Raw genomic sequence first — 14,277 nt, 5'->3', positions numbered from 1 at the left:
AAACACCGTGGCTGCAAGAGCCGTACATTGCATTGGGCGGGCGGGCATTGGCATTGGCATTGGCTCTGGCATTGGCTCTGGCTCTGGCATTGGCTCTGGCTCTGGCTCTTCATCCCACTGCCCACTGCCCACTGCTCACAGTCCGTGCGCCCGTCCTGTCGACTTGGATACAGTTAGCGCTCTTTCACCTGCCACACACTGGAGGGGTACTCATATCACACTGCCTGCCCCGCCAAACCCACACGCTGTCGCCATTTGTGCTACTCTGTCCGTCTTGCGCCATCACCCTGCCATCGCGCTTCTCTCTATTTCATCTCTCACTCTCACTCTCACTCTCAACCATACACATACACACCACTGTATCCAGCCCGGTGCTACCTACTATACCAAATGTTCGTCCTGTCACGTTGCTACCTACTGCCCGCTCAAGAAGCCGCCATGGATTCCGAGTCTTGCTCGGCCTCTCCTTTTGTCATGCACCACCTTCTGTCAATCCATGTCTTGAGCTTTTCTGTATCGCGCGCATTGCTTTGACCTGCGAGAGCCACTATTGAGACCGTTCAGTGTTCGATCAAGCCATCGCCCCCAACATGGCCAAGCTCTTTATTGGGTAAGTGTGCAGTCCTTCAGCACTTCCCACGTGGCTGACCTATGACAGAGGCCTTGCCTGGCATACCGACGACCAGACTTTGCGCTCAAAGTTTGAAGAGTTCGGCCCAGTCGAAGAAGCTGTAAGTGACTGGCGGCGCACCACTGTCCACCGCCATGCACACATGTCATACTTAGTCCACTACAGGTTGTCGTCAAGGACCGCGATACTGGTCGCAGCCGAGGCTTTGGCTTTGTTCGCTATGCGCAAGAGACTGAGGCCGATGCTGCCATGCAAGCCATGAACAACGAGGAGTATGCAGTCCACACACTTCATGTCCTCGTCTGAGAGACTTTGGATACATGTCCCGGCCGGCAAAAGGAACGCGCTGACCTTTCCAGGTTCGACGGACGTAGGATCCGTGTCGACAAGGCCTCAGACCGCCCTGGTGGTGGCGGCGGTGGTGCCCCCCGAGGTGGAGGCTATGGAGGCGGAGGCGGAGGCGGATACCGTGGAGGATACGGTGGAGGACAAGGTAAGGTGTCCACAGTCAGATGCTTTGAAATCTTACTAACTATGTTACTAGGCTATGGTGGAGGTGGCGGCCGTGGTAAGCTTTCAACATCCACTCCATCATGACTGACAATCTGATTATATAAGAAGGGTACAGTGGCGGCGGCGGCGGCGGCGGCGGCAACTGGGGCCCTTCACAAGGCGGCGGAGGCTACCAATCTCGCGGTGGCTACGGTGGTGGTGGCCAGGGAGGCTATGGCGGACAAGAAGGCGGCCAAGGCCAGCAGCAATGGTAGGGAGCCTGACAACCTCTTTGCCCCGGGATTTTGTGCTTGGAGTAGGTACTACGAGGGATGCGATTACCTTGTTAGCCTAGGCCGGGGTTGGCCCTTGGGTCTAGACTTGTGTCTAGACGACGAGGGTGGTTCCGGGCGCGGCCGTTTGCATGAGCGTGATATGTAATGTTTGGGGATGGCAACGAGGGGTGGTTGGTACTGAGAGATGAGATACCCATTGAGTCAGGAGGTGCTGCTGCTCTGTCCTTGTCATATGCGGATGACTTTGGTCTATTTACAAACTTTCGTTAACTGCTTCTACATGGCCTTGGCCACTTTGCGTGCATACCCAGTTGGGCTGTCTGGATGGTTGGGCGAGGCTCCAAGGGAGTGCGTATGGTACGAGTAGGTGTCAGCATGCAAATGCAATTCCAACAGCAATGAGGCTCTGCGGTACCAAGACAGCAGAAGAAAACCTCGGGAGCAGACGGTGCTTCGATGGCCATGGCGTCTTGCACGCACTCTGCACTCTGCACTCTACATTCTACACTCTACACTCTACACTCTACACTCTACACTCTGCACTCTGCACTCTGCTCTACACACACGGGCATGCATAATCCGCTCTTGTGCACGACGACGCAATGCCCAGAGGCTGCAAGTGCAGGCTCGAGTCCGGCTAAAAGCACGCATTGTGACGGTCGTTGCATGCTGCATACCTAGTCGCTGACCATTTCCGCTCAAGCTGCAGCAGAGACGCGTCTGGTGAATGCAACTGTCTGCACAGCCATGGGGGGGAGGACTGGGCAGCCCTCACGCACATGCGGCGGCCCCTCGGTGGTTGCTTTTACTTTGCTGCTGCTGCTGCCTGGCAAGGCCATGTTTACTGATTGACTGACCAACAAGCCCCGACCGTCTACGTAACTCTCCTTCCCTAGCGAGGCACACGCCTCACTCACTGACGGACTGGCCGACCCCGCATCCTTCTCTCTTTTCTACTATTTACCCCATCGCCGATTACGCAGCATAGTCAATTACGTCTGGATTACCCTACTACCTCGGCCATAGCTGCTTTGCCTACTTACAACAAAAGCATCCACAATATGAAAAATCAAATAGCGTCGGACCAAGCCGCAGACCCTGTCCACCCTCGACGGCCCAAAACTGGTTCGTGTGCCCTATCGGCGGCTTTCGTCACTCTCGTATGCCTCGCAGCACTCAACACTATATTTCCTGCATCCAAGACACGGCATGTATTCTTGCCTCTGCAGGACAAGCCTGCTTTTGAATGGGACGAGGTATGGAAGAGTCCATTTGCTCATCGTCACACCGCACGCTACACGTGCGTCAGCACTCACTATGCACCTTCTCATATTGAAACAATATCCCACTGCCAAGTCCTGCACCAGACCGCTACTCTGCTCTAGAAATGCTTTGCCTAGGCGAGCTGCTTGTTGCAAACTAGTGCATCCCACTGTTTCTCATTGATTTTTCTACTGCATTGGGTAGTCCACTTCCATCTCATCTCGACTCAACAAAACATCAATTGATCAACGCCCAGATATCGGCGAGCGAACACCTGCAGTTTCACAAATGCTTCAACGGGTTTGAATGCGCTAAACTAAAGTTGCCATTGGACTACTTCAATGGTGACTATCCTAATCACACTGTCAGCATCGCCATCACAAAGGTACCTGCTGTAGTGCCAGTTAGTGATCCACATTATGCTGGTCCTATCCTGACAAATCCTGGCGGACCAGGTGGAGCAGGCGCCGCGTTTGCCCTCACTGCAGGAAAAGCACTACAACTTCTTGTCGACTCGGACGAGCCTCCAAACGTTGCATCTAACGACGCGAAATACTTTGATGTTATTGGATTCGACCCTCGAGGCATTGGTCGGACGGAACCTGCTGCACGATGCATGCCAGATCGCCCTTCAGCATGGTCCTGGAATTTAAGGGAAGCTGATGAAGGTCTTCTTGGAAGCTCAGATGCAACCCTGGGGAGACTCTGGTCCATGACGCATGCCTTTGGTGCATCTTGCAAACTTGCCGACCAAGGCCAGAGTGGTCCAGACATCAAGCGATACATGTCCACGGCGTTTGTTGCCCGAGACATGCTCGAGATTGCTGAGAGGCACGCCGAATACGTTGCAAAGGAGGTCGCTCAAATTACCGCTAGAGATTCCGGCAAGCGACATGCGTATGACAAGACTGCATATGTTCCAGGACAGACCAAGTTGCAATACTGGGGCTTCTCGTATGGGACCTACCTCGGATACACATTTGCCTCCATGTTTCCTGACCGTGTTGGGCGTTTGGTCCTTGACGGAGTCGTCAGTTCATATGAATACAATCACTCGCAGGGCAATGGGAGTCTTGTAGACTCTGAGAAAGCGTTATCGTCGTTTTACACATTTTGCTTCAACTCTGGTCCCAAGCACTGCCCATTAGCGATGGTAAACTCCAATGTCACCGATATTCAAGAGCGCGTCCTGCGAATTGTAGACTCTCTCTATCACGACCCACTTCCAATTGTCTCGCTTGACGGGCCTGAATTTCTCACATGGTCCGATATCAAGATGTTGCTATTCAGCTCCGTGTACCAACCTCGCATCATGTTTCCGTACATTTCCCGGATCCTTGCAGCCATTGAGGCAGGAGGTGGCATTGAACTTAACCAGCTAGCTCAGGCATACCGTTACACCCACGTATACTCTTGTCCTGCGGGCCATGTTTCTGATTCCGATGACCCAAGTTCTTCCATTGTATCCACAATCTCCATTCTCTGCAGCGATGGCGTTGAACAAGACCAACTCACAAAAGACGAATTCGCCGCTTATTGGGAACTTGTAGAATCCGTATCGCCCACCTTTGGAGCTTACTGGTCAATGCTCCGAATGCGCTGTGCAGCATGGAATATCCGCGCGAGCCATAGATTCGAAGGTCCCTTTGGTGCCAGTAATACCTCTAACCCCATCTTATTTATATCTAACACGGCAGACCCTGTTACTCCGCTGAACAGTGGTCGGTACATGAGCAACCTATTTCCTGGCAGCAGTCTACTGGTAAGTGACCATGCAGGTCACTGCACGCTGTCTGGACCTGATAACTGTGTTTTCAAACGCGTAAGAAGCTATCTCCATACGGGAGAAATACCAGTGTCCGGCACGGTTTGTGTTCCGCCTCCGAGTCCTTTTTCGCTCAACTCAACGAGACCGGGTTCGCCGTTTTATGATCCTTCGCTCGAGAGTGCGGAACTTGTCGTCACACAAGAGTATGACGTGCATGTCAAGCAGGGCCAGCTTGCTGAAGCAGGTATTAGACTACACAGGGCTGTTGCTGAGAGCGGTATGATAGGTTTGGATATGCCGGGTGCTGAAAAGATGAAGCGTGTGATCCGCCTTGCGAGTATGAATCATGAATGGTGACGTTCAAGTACAAGATGACACTTTTGGCCTGAATAGTCGTTTGTTTATCATTGCGTGGCTGTAGTAGGAGTTGTTTAGCATAGAGGTTTGTTTTCTTGTCATCTTTGGTGTGTAGGTCGTTTGGATTATCAACTTTTCTTCCTAGACCTAAGATATAAAACGATGATATCTAACATTTGAAAAAATCTCTTTTTGCAAAAGGCTACAAATACCAGACAAAGCGTATATGCTACATAACCCTACTCCTCGCTATGCCAATGCTCAAAGAGTCAAAAAAAAAGAACTCCCCTACACAACAACCCCTTCTCATTTCAACCTCCTCGGTCCCTCAAACACCTTCCCTCTCCTCTCCTCCTCTTCCTCCTCCCTCCTAACCTCCCACCTCACCTTATTCCCCAAAATCTCAATCTGCCGCTCATACTCCCACCCAGGCGTCTCAGCCCCCCTCATCCCAACAAATCGTGCAAACATCCTCATTTTGATCTTCAACCTCTCCAGCTTATCCAGCTTGCAATCCTCAGGAAGCTCATCGCTCATGTCGAGAAAAGGTTGGCTCCAGTTCATTGTTCCCGGGTATGCGTGCGTGAGGTGGCATGAGGGCAAGGTTTGCGAGTAGTAGTGTGCCAGGGCGTCGAGTTGGGGTTCGGTGAGGAGGAAGAGGGAGAGGAGTGTTGTGGGGAAGTCTGGGGCCGCGAGGGAGGTTGAGACGTGGACGATTGGGGCAATGGTGAGGCGCATTTGGGTGAGTTTTTGGGATAAGCCGGGGTTGTTGCGGAGTCTGAGGCGGCGTTGGGCGAGGGTTTGGTGGTAGGATTTGGTGATGCCGTTTGTTTTGTTTGCCTGAGTGGGTTGGTTTGGTGGGTTGGTCTTTTTTTCTGGTTTAGCCATAACTTTTTTTTTACTTGCTGGTTGTACGGGGTTTTTTCTTTTTCTTTCTTGCGGGTAGGAAATACGTGTGTGATGTGTGGTATAGAGCTATCCCGCCAGCGATGTGCAGTGAGAGGATGGGGATGCCTCTGTAGTATACAAAGCCGGTTTAAACAGACAAAGCATGGGTCGGAAGAGAATGGGTATTGTGGATATCTTGCTCTTTGTTACCACACAAAAGCTTAAGACGCTGTTTTTTTTTGGCCAAATCAAAGTGTGTTGTGAAAAGAAACATCTTTATCTCTCTTCGTCAAGTGTTCATCCCATTCGAGGTTCGTAATAGAATATTGTTTTTACACAATGTCGCATACTCCATAAGAACGGCGGTGGCCGAGGGGGCTGTAGAGCGTTCGTCACCGTTAAATACGCAGCGACGTCCTGGTTGATGGCGCGATCTATTCGTGTATTCTTATATTCTGAATGCGGGTGGTGATAAACTTTGTTGAATGGATTTAGCAGGCGCCTCAAAGATAAACTTTGAGGAAGGACTCCGATCGGACAGTAGCGAGAAGACAATGTCTCAAGCATCGATGATGGCTTCTAGGGACACATCGCTGTCCACACCACCAATGGGCTCGGTACTCTTCCAAAACTTGCTCAAGTGTCTTGCACCACTGAACAATTGTCAGTAAGTTCCCATCTTATACTCTTGAGCCTGGATGTCAGTTCTGTGGGGTGTTGTCTTACCTATCGCATAATATTGTGACGATACGATGACCAGGTCCGAGACTCTTTGCGAGCTTTGCAGCAGCGACACCTTTGATGCATCAGCACTGCCTGCACTTGAGCGGTACAAAACTTACAGTTCACCGCACTAGAGCTTCCCACGAAGATTCCGTCATGCTCGACTAACCATCGCGCCATGGAAATGGCTTGTTCATCCGTCACCCTGATTGCATCGTCAATCAATTCTCGCCCAACATCAAAGTTGTGGGTCACTCTATTGATGCCGATGCCTTCAACTATCGTATCCACCTGATGGCGTCGCCGTGTTCCTTCTCGCTCCTTAGGATCGAACATGACGCCATACTTGACACGGTTGAACAGACCGCTGCCTGGGGGATCGGCGAGGACCACTTTGAGATTAGGCAGCTTAGATTTTAGAAACATGGCGACGCCAGAAATTGTTCCTCCTGTACCAGCGCCACTGACAAAGGCATCGAGACGGCGGCCGGTTTGTTCGTAAATTTCAGGACCCGTACCAGTAAAGTGTGCACGCCAATTCGCTTCCGTTTCGAATTGGTCGGCAAACAGGCCCCGTCCAGGCTTTTCAGCGCTGGCAGTGTGCTCTTCAGCTCGTGATCGTGCAAGATTGACGAATTGCTTCTGGTCTACAATAGGCGCTGGTCGCACTCTTTCTACCTCAGCACCGAGTTTTAGGAGTAAATCTGATTTTTCAATTGCCATGTCGTTTGGCATGCAGCTTCTGGTTGTTAGTCAGTATTCTCGAATGCCAGCCAACGAACTGACATGTGTGCTTTGTAGCCTCGTGCCCTGCATATTGCTGCTAATGAAATTCCCGTGCTTCCCACTGTGCCTTCGTATATGGTATCACCCGAGTGCGGAATAAGAAGCCCCTTTTTCTCAGCCTGTTTGATGTTGAGCAAATGCATGCGATCGTTTTCAATATCAAGTATTACTAGCTTACCATTTCAATTATACTAAGCGCCACTCGGTCTTTGGGGCTGTTGCCAGCCCCATTAAGAAACTAAAAACTACACATTAGTGGAGTATTTTATGAAAAGTATCGATTTGCATACCTCCGCTTTTGCTAGTACATCGCAGCCCGTGTATTCAGAAAGCGATTTAATCTTGATCAGGGGGGTGTTGCCAATGCATCCCTCGATACCCTCTTTGATAGATCCTGTACCATTTTCTAATGAACGCTCAATCTCCAAAAGGCCCTTCTTCAACTCTTCCAAGTCATTTACTTTTGCTAGTTGCAAGAGCAAATTTTGCTGTTGGGCAAGGAGTGAGTGACTGTTTGCAGCATAATTTTTTTCTACAGCCGGTTTTTTGTTGTATGCAGCTGTGGCGGCTATTGCTAACAGAAAAGCCCCTAATATGTAATATCTGGAGCGATCGGACATGGTTGGCGCATGGAAAGATGCAGATAGTCAAGTAGTATACTAGCAAAAGAGGGCCAGAAGCGGAGCTGTGGCACGCCCGTCTTGGCATCACCGCCCGCACAGCTTACCCACGTGGGTCCACGCGAAGACTGCCAGCGCCTCCGACGCCGTCGCATACGAGTTGCGACGACTGTTCTGGTGCCAATGGATTCGCCGCTTGCCAATCGCCTCTTTCGCCAATTGTTCTCGCACCGGGCGTCGCAATGCCTGGCCCGCGGAGGTCGACCAGCGCTCGCTGCTGCCCGCATTCCACACCACCAAAGACGGACAAAAGCCACTCGATTGGGTGAGGGCGAGACGCGAAGGGAAAGCAGATGGACACCAAGGAAAAATGCATTTCCGCATGAGAGAAGCGAAGAGTTCGAGAGATACCCAATGGTCACGTCGGATATGTTGCGGAATAGAAGGGAAAGACCGCGCCGAGTCAAGATGCTGCTACGAGACTTTATAGAGGGTAAGCAGTCTCTATGCTGAGGGATTAGACATACTCACTCGTCTCTAGACAGCTTGTACAACCCAAACTACGGCTACTTCTCCAAACAAGTCGTCATCTTCTCGCCGGGCGACCCGTTCGACTTCAACTCCATGGGCTCCGAGCACGAATTCTTCCAGCAACTGCGGCATCGCTACACTGCCTTCGAGGATGAGCTGGATTACAGAGAGCCAAACGATCTGCGACAATTATGGCATACTCCTACCGAGCTGTTCTCTCCATACTATGGAGAAGCAATTGCACGCTATCTCGTCGAAGACTACAAGTACAACTTCTATCCATATCACGACTTGAACATATACGAGATGGGCGCGGGAAATGGTACCATGATGCTGAACATACTCGACTTTATCAGGGATGTGTACCCCGAAGTGTATGAGCGGACAAAGTACAAGATTATCGAAATTTCCAGTCAACTTGCCGACTTGCAACAGAAGGGCCTTGGTCACTCTGCATACGCAAGAGGCCATGCGGACAAGGTGGAGATTGTCAACCGCAGCATCTTTGACTGGAACACTTACGTCTCCTCTCCCTGCTACTTTCTTGCACTCGAGGTCTTTGACAACTTTGCCCATGATGCCCTAAAGTACGACTTTGAGACTGGCCTACCCTACCAGTCGCACGTCGTCATAGATGCCCGAGGCGAACTCTTTGAGTACTATTCCCGCACCCTTGATCCTCTTGTAAGCCAGTTCCTCGAGCGAAGGCATGCTGCATGCTCCTCGTATAGACACCCGCTCCAAGGCTCACGGCTCATGCACAACTTGAAGAGCTTGATCCCGTTCCGGTCAAATATGAGTGTACCAGAGTACATACCCACAAGGCTGATGCAATTCTTCTACATATTGTATGAAAAATTCCCAAACCACAAGCTAGTCAGCAGTGATTTCCATAAGCTAGGCGATGCAGTGGAGGGTATCAATGCTCCTGTTGTGCAGACTAGGTATAAAAGACAGATGATTCCCGTCTCTACGCCTCTTGTAAGTCGACGCACCCACTGGCATTTGCTGTGGTGTCTATACTAACAATATCTAGGTTCACCAAGGCTATTTTGATATTCTTTTCCCTACCGACTTTGAAGTCATGGAACCAATGTATACAGCCATTACAGGACGGTTCGCGCGCACCTATCTTCACGAGGAATTCATGGCTGGCAGAGCAGACATTGCGGAGACGACCACAAAGAACGGCGATAACCCGCTCTTGAGTTGGTACAAGAACGCAAGTGTCATGATCACCGTGTAGAGCCTCAAGCATGGGATATTGGGCTGGCCAGGATGAGCATGTATGATTACAGATTCCAAGATACTAGTGCACTACTCGGGCTCTTGGTCTTTCCATCGGTTCTTTACTGCATCAACATCCATTTCACACACCTCAGCATGTTTCAGCACCGCATGCGCCTTCTTTACGACAGGCGCATCGATCATCTTGCCATCTAGCGTCCATGCTCCTCGTCCTGCCTGACTGGCTTTCTCATCTGCGATGACTATCCTCGCAGCCCACTCGAGTTCTTTCTCCCCTGGGCTAAAGGCCTTGTGGCATACAGCAACCTGGCTTGGATGTATACATTGCTTGCCATTGAAGCCCATGCCCTTTCCGTTCAGACACTCTTCTTCTAATGTCCTCAATCCCACTTCACCCTTGTAGCTCGTGCAAACTAAATCGATCGTGCTTGGAAGCTCGGCCGCGCGTGCTGCCGTCGCAATCGCACTGCGCGCATACAGGAACTCTGTGAGAGACGGGGTGCGTGTGAGACTCATGTCCTTTGCAAAGTCCTCTGCTGCAAAAACAAGACCCGAGAGGTAGGGTGACGCTATGCATATCGAGCTCAGGTTCTGTACGGCCTTTGCGCTCTCAATCAATGCTATTATGCGCACTGGCTCCCTTTTTCCCTTCTGTCCCGTGCTTGGATGCCGTGCTGGACTTAAATGCCTTATCACGTCTGTCACGAAGTGTAGGTCCGCAGCGCTTTCGCACTTCGGCAGCATAATAGCATCCAGATACTCGCCTTTGAGTACCTCTGTCAAGTCATCCAGGGCAAGACCAGTGTCGACGCTGTTTATTCTTACGCACATTTCTTTTATCCCAGCAGGTCGCGGTTTGCTGAGAATGTCGCGAAGGTTGGAGCGAGCGGCAGGCTTCATATGCGGCGCGACGCTGTCTTCAAGGTCGTATGTTACATTATCGGCGTGTATGGCGAATGACTTTTCTAGCATCTTCTTAGAGGATGCAGGTACTATATTGCGACAGGTTAGTATAGAGATATCGCATGGATGTTGTACAGGAGAGCAGTGGAGGGGACATACCATACATGCAGGCCCTTCGAATGATTGGGGCTGCCATTGTGACTCCTGATTATCTACACAGCAGACAATATAACTTGGAATGATACTCTTGAAGGGCAAATAAAAGCAAAGCAACCACAATAGCTCGGATGATCCCCAGACCCTATGACGTGCGGGGAACTACTGGAGCGCCCGCCGTGCCTGCAGCTAGCCCAAACGCCGATGGCCGACGCGTCGCCCGCCCAGGGAAAGCCACGTGAAGCTCATCTTCACACATCTTGAAAGATCCCCACCCTGCGAACAATTGTCCTCTCCCCGCGCGCGCAAAAGTCGAGAGAAAAGAAAGAGAGAGAGAGAGAGAGAGAGAGAGAATAAAATGGAGACCGCACAACAAGAGCCAGCGCCCGGCTCGCTGAGCTGGAGACTTAGCAGCCATCCTATCACCCTGCTTACCTTCCTCTTCTTCCGCACATGTACGTACAATACATACGTATCCACACAACCCTAAACCCGCACATGTACTAACTCTTCCAAATAGCCTCCCTCGTAGTCTACCTCTTGGGCCTCCGCCTCCTAACCTCCAACTTCGTCCTCATCTTCATCATCACCATCCTGCTTCTCGCCATGGATTTCTACTACCTCAAGAACATTGCGGGTCGTCGCCTCGTCGGCCTGCGCTGGTGGAACGAAGTCGATGCTGGCACGGGTGATGGCCGCTGGGTGTTTGAAAGTTTGGATCAGGATACCGGTTCGCGCCAGATTAATGCGACGGATAAGCGCTTCTTTTGGCTGGCGCTGTATGCGCAGCCGGTGCTATGGGTTGTGTTGGCGATTATTGCGCTGGTTAGCCTTCAGTTTATTTGGTTGACACTTGTGGGTGAGTATATGGGTGCTTTTCTTTTGGTGTGTGGGGAGATGGGGGTGGTAGAATGGGAGAGAGAGACAAAGCTAACTGTTATGATGCAGTTATCGCACTCGTTCTTACGATTACCAATACCCTCGCTTTCTCGCGGTGCGACAAGTTTAGCCAGGCTTCCGGCTTTGCTTCGAATGCCATGTACGGATCCGGTCTTGCGCGGAATCTGGCGGGTGGAATGATCTCGAGTCTGTTCAGACGATGATAATGCACCATGTGGAGAAGGCGCATAGCTTTTCTTCCTCATTTTCAAGCTTGTGCAGGATCAGAAAGACGAGGATGAAGTATAATTAGACGTGGAAAAAATGTCGGTTTTTTACTTGGAGTCTATTGTATACATACCCTATTATCGGTTCATCCATAGTCTAAAGCTGATTGTTCTACTACACATCTTGACGGCCTGGAGTCTCAAATATCTCCAACTCAATACCCCCTCTTCCGATTGACTTCATTGATCAATTGACCACCACTTCTCTCATGCTTGATGTTCTCAATCAGCAACTGGAACGCACGGTCGACATACATATCCGATGCTCCGCTGCAGTGCGGCGTAATGAGTACATTGGGCGCATCCCAGAGTGGGTCGTCCTCGGGTAACGGCTCAGGATCCGTCACATCTACCGCAGCGCCCTTGATTTGCTCAGTTTCCAGAGCGGTAATAAGAGCTTTTTGGTCGATGATCTGGCCGCGTGCAATATTGACGACGTAGGTCCCCTTGGGATTAGATTTGTGCAAGAGTTCAAATTCCGGCGTTGAGAAAAGGTGTGTGGTGTCTTTGCTATTTGGTCGTTAGCTTTTTACTTTATCCATACTCTAAATATCATGGTTTATACTTACGTCAACGGCACAGCTATGACTAGTAAATCAATATCCTGCTTCAAAAACTCGTGAATGTGTACTTTCTCCGTCCCGCTGAACCATGCACTGGGGATACTGCCATCCGGATCGCCAGTGCCAGGCACAATGTACCCATTGTCATGTTTGGATTCTGGGGTTTTGCGCGGAGATGCCGTGTACGCTATTACATCCATGCCCATTGCTTTTGCTACGCGGGCGACTGTATAGTAGGAAGAAGAGGTGAATGATCAGTACACATCTAACATTTTACGCAAAAAGTAAAAGAATACTGTGCATACCTTGTCGACCAATGCTCCCGTAACCCAAGATTCCAACTCTCTTACCCACACGATCGCTAACATTCATGCCTAGCCTCTGATCCCAAACCTTCTTCTTTTGGTTATCGTACAACTTTGTGAAGCTATGGCTGTGCACCAGATCCATCATGATGACCCACTCTGCGATTTGCGGGCCGTGAACGCCGTTGGCCGAGCATAGCGGGATCTTCGAGTCCGTGTAGATGGGGTGGTTGGCAACGTGGTTTGTACCGGCTGAGACGAATTGGATGAGCTTGACGGAGGGGATGGACGAGGCGTCGGGTGGGAGCCAGAAGAGGGTTACTAGGTAGCTTGCGCGCCGGAGAATTTCTGGGAGAATGGGTTAGTTTGGGGTAGTGAATGCCAAGGGCAAGGATTGCCTTGGACGGGTTGAAGAAAAAAGGTAAATATTGGTGTCATGCAGGGACTCTGTTAAATCATCCGATACCAAACCATTTCTCCGGATCCAAAACGATATCAAAAAGAAAAGGCATGGTCGAAAATCGCTTGCACCAACAGGATATGTCTGGCAGATTGCTGTTGAATTCTTTTTCTAACGTACCTTCAGGCACATCCACCGGTTCCATCTTTCCATTCGCATACTTGGTATGATAATACTTGACCTCCACATTACCAAACGCTTCTTTCAATGCTTGAATGCCGGCTGAAGCTTGCTCCTCAGGCCATGGCAATGTACAGAGCACCAGTTCCTTTTCTTTTGACGCGCTGTCACGGACGGGGATGTCTGGTCCGCCTCCCATCGCAACCATGCTAGCGTATATTCGAGGTACACAAGCAAAGAGTGGGGTTGTGAGTTTGTTTTTGCCTGTTTCTCCCAACTCTTGAGAATAACGCAAACGTTGGAACTTGGAGAAAAGCTCTTGTATCGTATCAGATTGGAGGTTCGCAGTAATGACAATGACGATTGTGGTGAGGGGAGAGAACGGTCCGATACGCGCAATGGTGGGGTGGCCGGCCTTTGGATCTAATTTAGTTGTGGCGTTTGCTTAAGTCCGAAAGCCCATAACGCCATAAGTAGCGGGATTACGACTTGTTGCGGAGGCATGCTGATTCTTTTTGTCAGCATTTCTTAGAATTGAAGATGATGATGAGTAAGTGCAAGCCATACTCGAAGATTTGATTGGTGTTGTGTTGTGCTATGCTACGAAGACATATGGTTGATGGAAGTGAGATGATGTATGTCGGGTTCTCGCTGTTTAATTGATACCGTAAGATTGCGGACCTCGCTATATGTGTGTTCCGGTGATTTGTATTATTACAAAGATTCAACAGAGAAGAACAACATGTACTATGCAAGGAGAGATGGATGGGACGAACTGTCCACGCAGCCAATTATTAAACAGCACTGCGGACAACCAGCACACATTAAGTCAACTAGCATAGGTCAGCACAGAGATCTAATTAATTATGATATACATAGGGATCTGAAAAGCTTGTGCAAGATCTCCTATGCTTGAGTGTTCATCACGTATCTTGAATCATGAGCATCTTGGCTTCGGCTTCAACTACTGTCTCTGCACCCCGTTATGCACAGTAGACGCG

At 50.3% G+C, this 14,277-nt stretch overlaps 8 protein-coding genes across 8 annotated transcripts; 4 read left to right on the top strand and 4 right to left on the bottom strand.

The window, feature by feature from the left end:
- Positions 1-590: 590 nt before the first annotated feature.
- Positions 591-1,398, top strand: COCSADRAFT_168179 (uncharacterized protein; the record flags this gene model as incomplete). Its single annotated transcript, XM_007698525.1, has 5 exons — positions 591-610; positions 659-731; positions 797-903; positions 991-1,124; positions 1,253-1,398. The coding sequence occupies 5 exons, from the start codon at positions 591-593 to the stop codon at positions 1,396-1,398; spliced, it is 480 nt and encodes a 159-aa protein (XP_007696715.1).
- Positions 1,399-2,480: 1,082 nt separating this feature from the next.
- COCSADRAFT_351509 (uncharacterized protein) lies at positions 2,481-4,960 on the top strand (the record flags this gene model as incomplete). The annotated part of the gene is made up of 2 exons (XM_007698524.1): positions 2,481-2,675; positions 2,843-4,960. The coding sequence occupies 2 exons, from the start codon at positions 2,481-2,483 to the stop codon at positions 4,805-4,807; spliced, it is 2,160 nt and encodes a 719-aa protein (XP_007696714.1). The 3' UTR covers positions 4,808-4,960.
- On the bottom strand, positions 4,961-5,974 carry COCSADRAFT_282845 (uncharacterized protein). The gene has a single exon (XM_007698523.1). It carries the CDS (start codon positions 5,693-5,695, stop codon positions 5,114-5,116), a length of 582 nt encoding a protein of 193 aa, XP_007696713.1. The 5' UTR covers positions 5,696-5,974; the 3' UTR covers positions 4,961-5,113.
- Positions 5,975-6,254: 280 nt separating this feature from the next.
- Positions 6,255-7,824, bottom strand: COCSADRAFT_82716 (uncharacterized protein; the record flags this gene model as incomplete). Its single annotated transcript, XM_007698522.1, has 6 exons — positions 6,255-6,348; positions 6,422-6,491; positions 6,538-7,157; positions 7,205-7,323; positions 7,383-7,442; positions 7,495-7,824. The coding sequence occupies 6 exons, from the start codon at positions 7,822-7,824 to the stop codon at positions 6,255-6,257; spliced, it is 1,293 nt and encodes a 430-aa protein (XP_007696712.1).
- A 183-nt stretch (positions 7,825-8,007) lies between these two features.
- COCSADRAFT_83330 (uncharacterized protein) lies at positions 8,008-9,601 on the top strand (the record flags this gene model as incomplete). Its single annotated transcript, XM_007698521.1, has 3 exons — positions 8,008-8,317; positions 8,366-9,336; positions 9,392-9,601. The coding sequence occupies 3 exons, from the start codon at positions 8,008-8,010 to the stop codon at positions 9,599-9,601; spliced, it is 1,491 nt and encodes a 496-aa protein (XP_007696711.1).
- Positions 9,602-9,672: 71 nt separating this feature from the next.
- Positions 9,673-10,702, bottom strand: COCSADRAFT_82736 (uncharacterized protein; the record flags this gene model as incomplete). Its single annotated transcript, XM_007698520.1, has 2 exons — positions 9,673-10,595; positions 10,666-10,702. The coding sequence occupies 2 exons, from the start codon at positions 10,700-10,702 to the stop codon at positions 9,673-9,675; spliced, it is 960 nt and encodes a 319-aa protein (XP_007696710.1).
- Positions 10,703-10,989: 287 nt separating this feature from the next.
- COCSADRAFT_135376 (uncharacterized protein) lies at positions 10,990-11,765 on the top strand (the record flags this gene model as incomplete). Its single annotated transcript, XM_007698519.1, has 3 exons — positions 10,990-11,117; positions 11,183-11,521; positions 11,611-11,765. The coding sequence occupies exons 1-3, from the start codon at positions 11,021-11,023 to the stop codon at positions 11,763-11,765; spliced, it is 591 nt and encodes a 196-aa protein (XP_007696709.1). The 5' UTR covers positions 10,990-11,020.
- Positions 11,766-11,983: 218 nt separating this feature from the next.
- On the bottom strand, positions 11,984-13,475 carry COCSADRAFT_82088 (uncharacterized protein; the record flags this gene model as incomplete). The annotated part of the gene is made up of 4 exons (XM_007698518.1): positions 11,984-12,338; positions 12,398-12,617; positions 12,697-13,044; positions 13,277-13,475. 4 exons carry the CDS (start codon positions 13,473-13,475, stop codon positions 11,984-11,986), a joined length of 1,122 nt encoding a protein of 373 aa, XP_007696708.1.
- Between the last annotated feature and the right edge of the window lie 802 nt (positions 13,476-14,277).

The sequence above is a fragment of the Bipolaris sorokiniana genome, assembly GCF_000338995.1.
Source record: "Bipolaris sorokiniana ND90Pr unplaced genomic scaffold COCSAscaffold_3, whole genome shotgun sequence".
Taxonomy (NCBI): Eukaryota; Fungi; Ascomycota; class Dothideomycetes; order Pleosporales; family Pleosporaceae; genus Bipolaris; species Bipolaris sorokiniana.
This window is presented reverse-complemented; position numbering and strand designations above follow the sequence as displayed.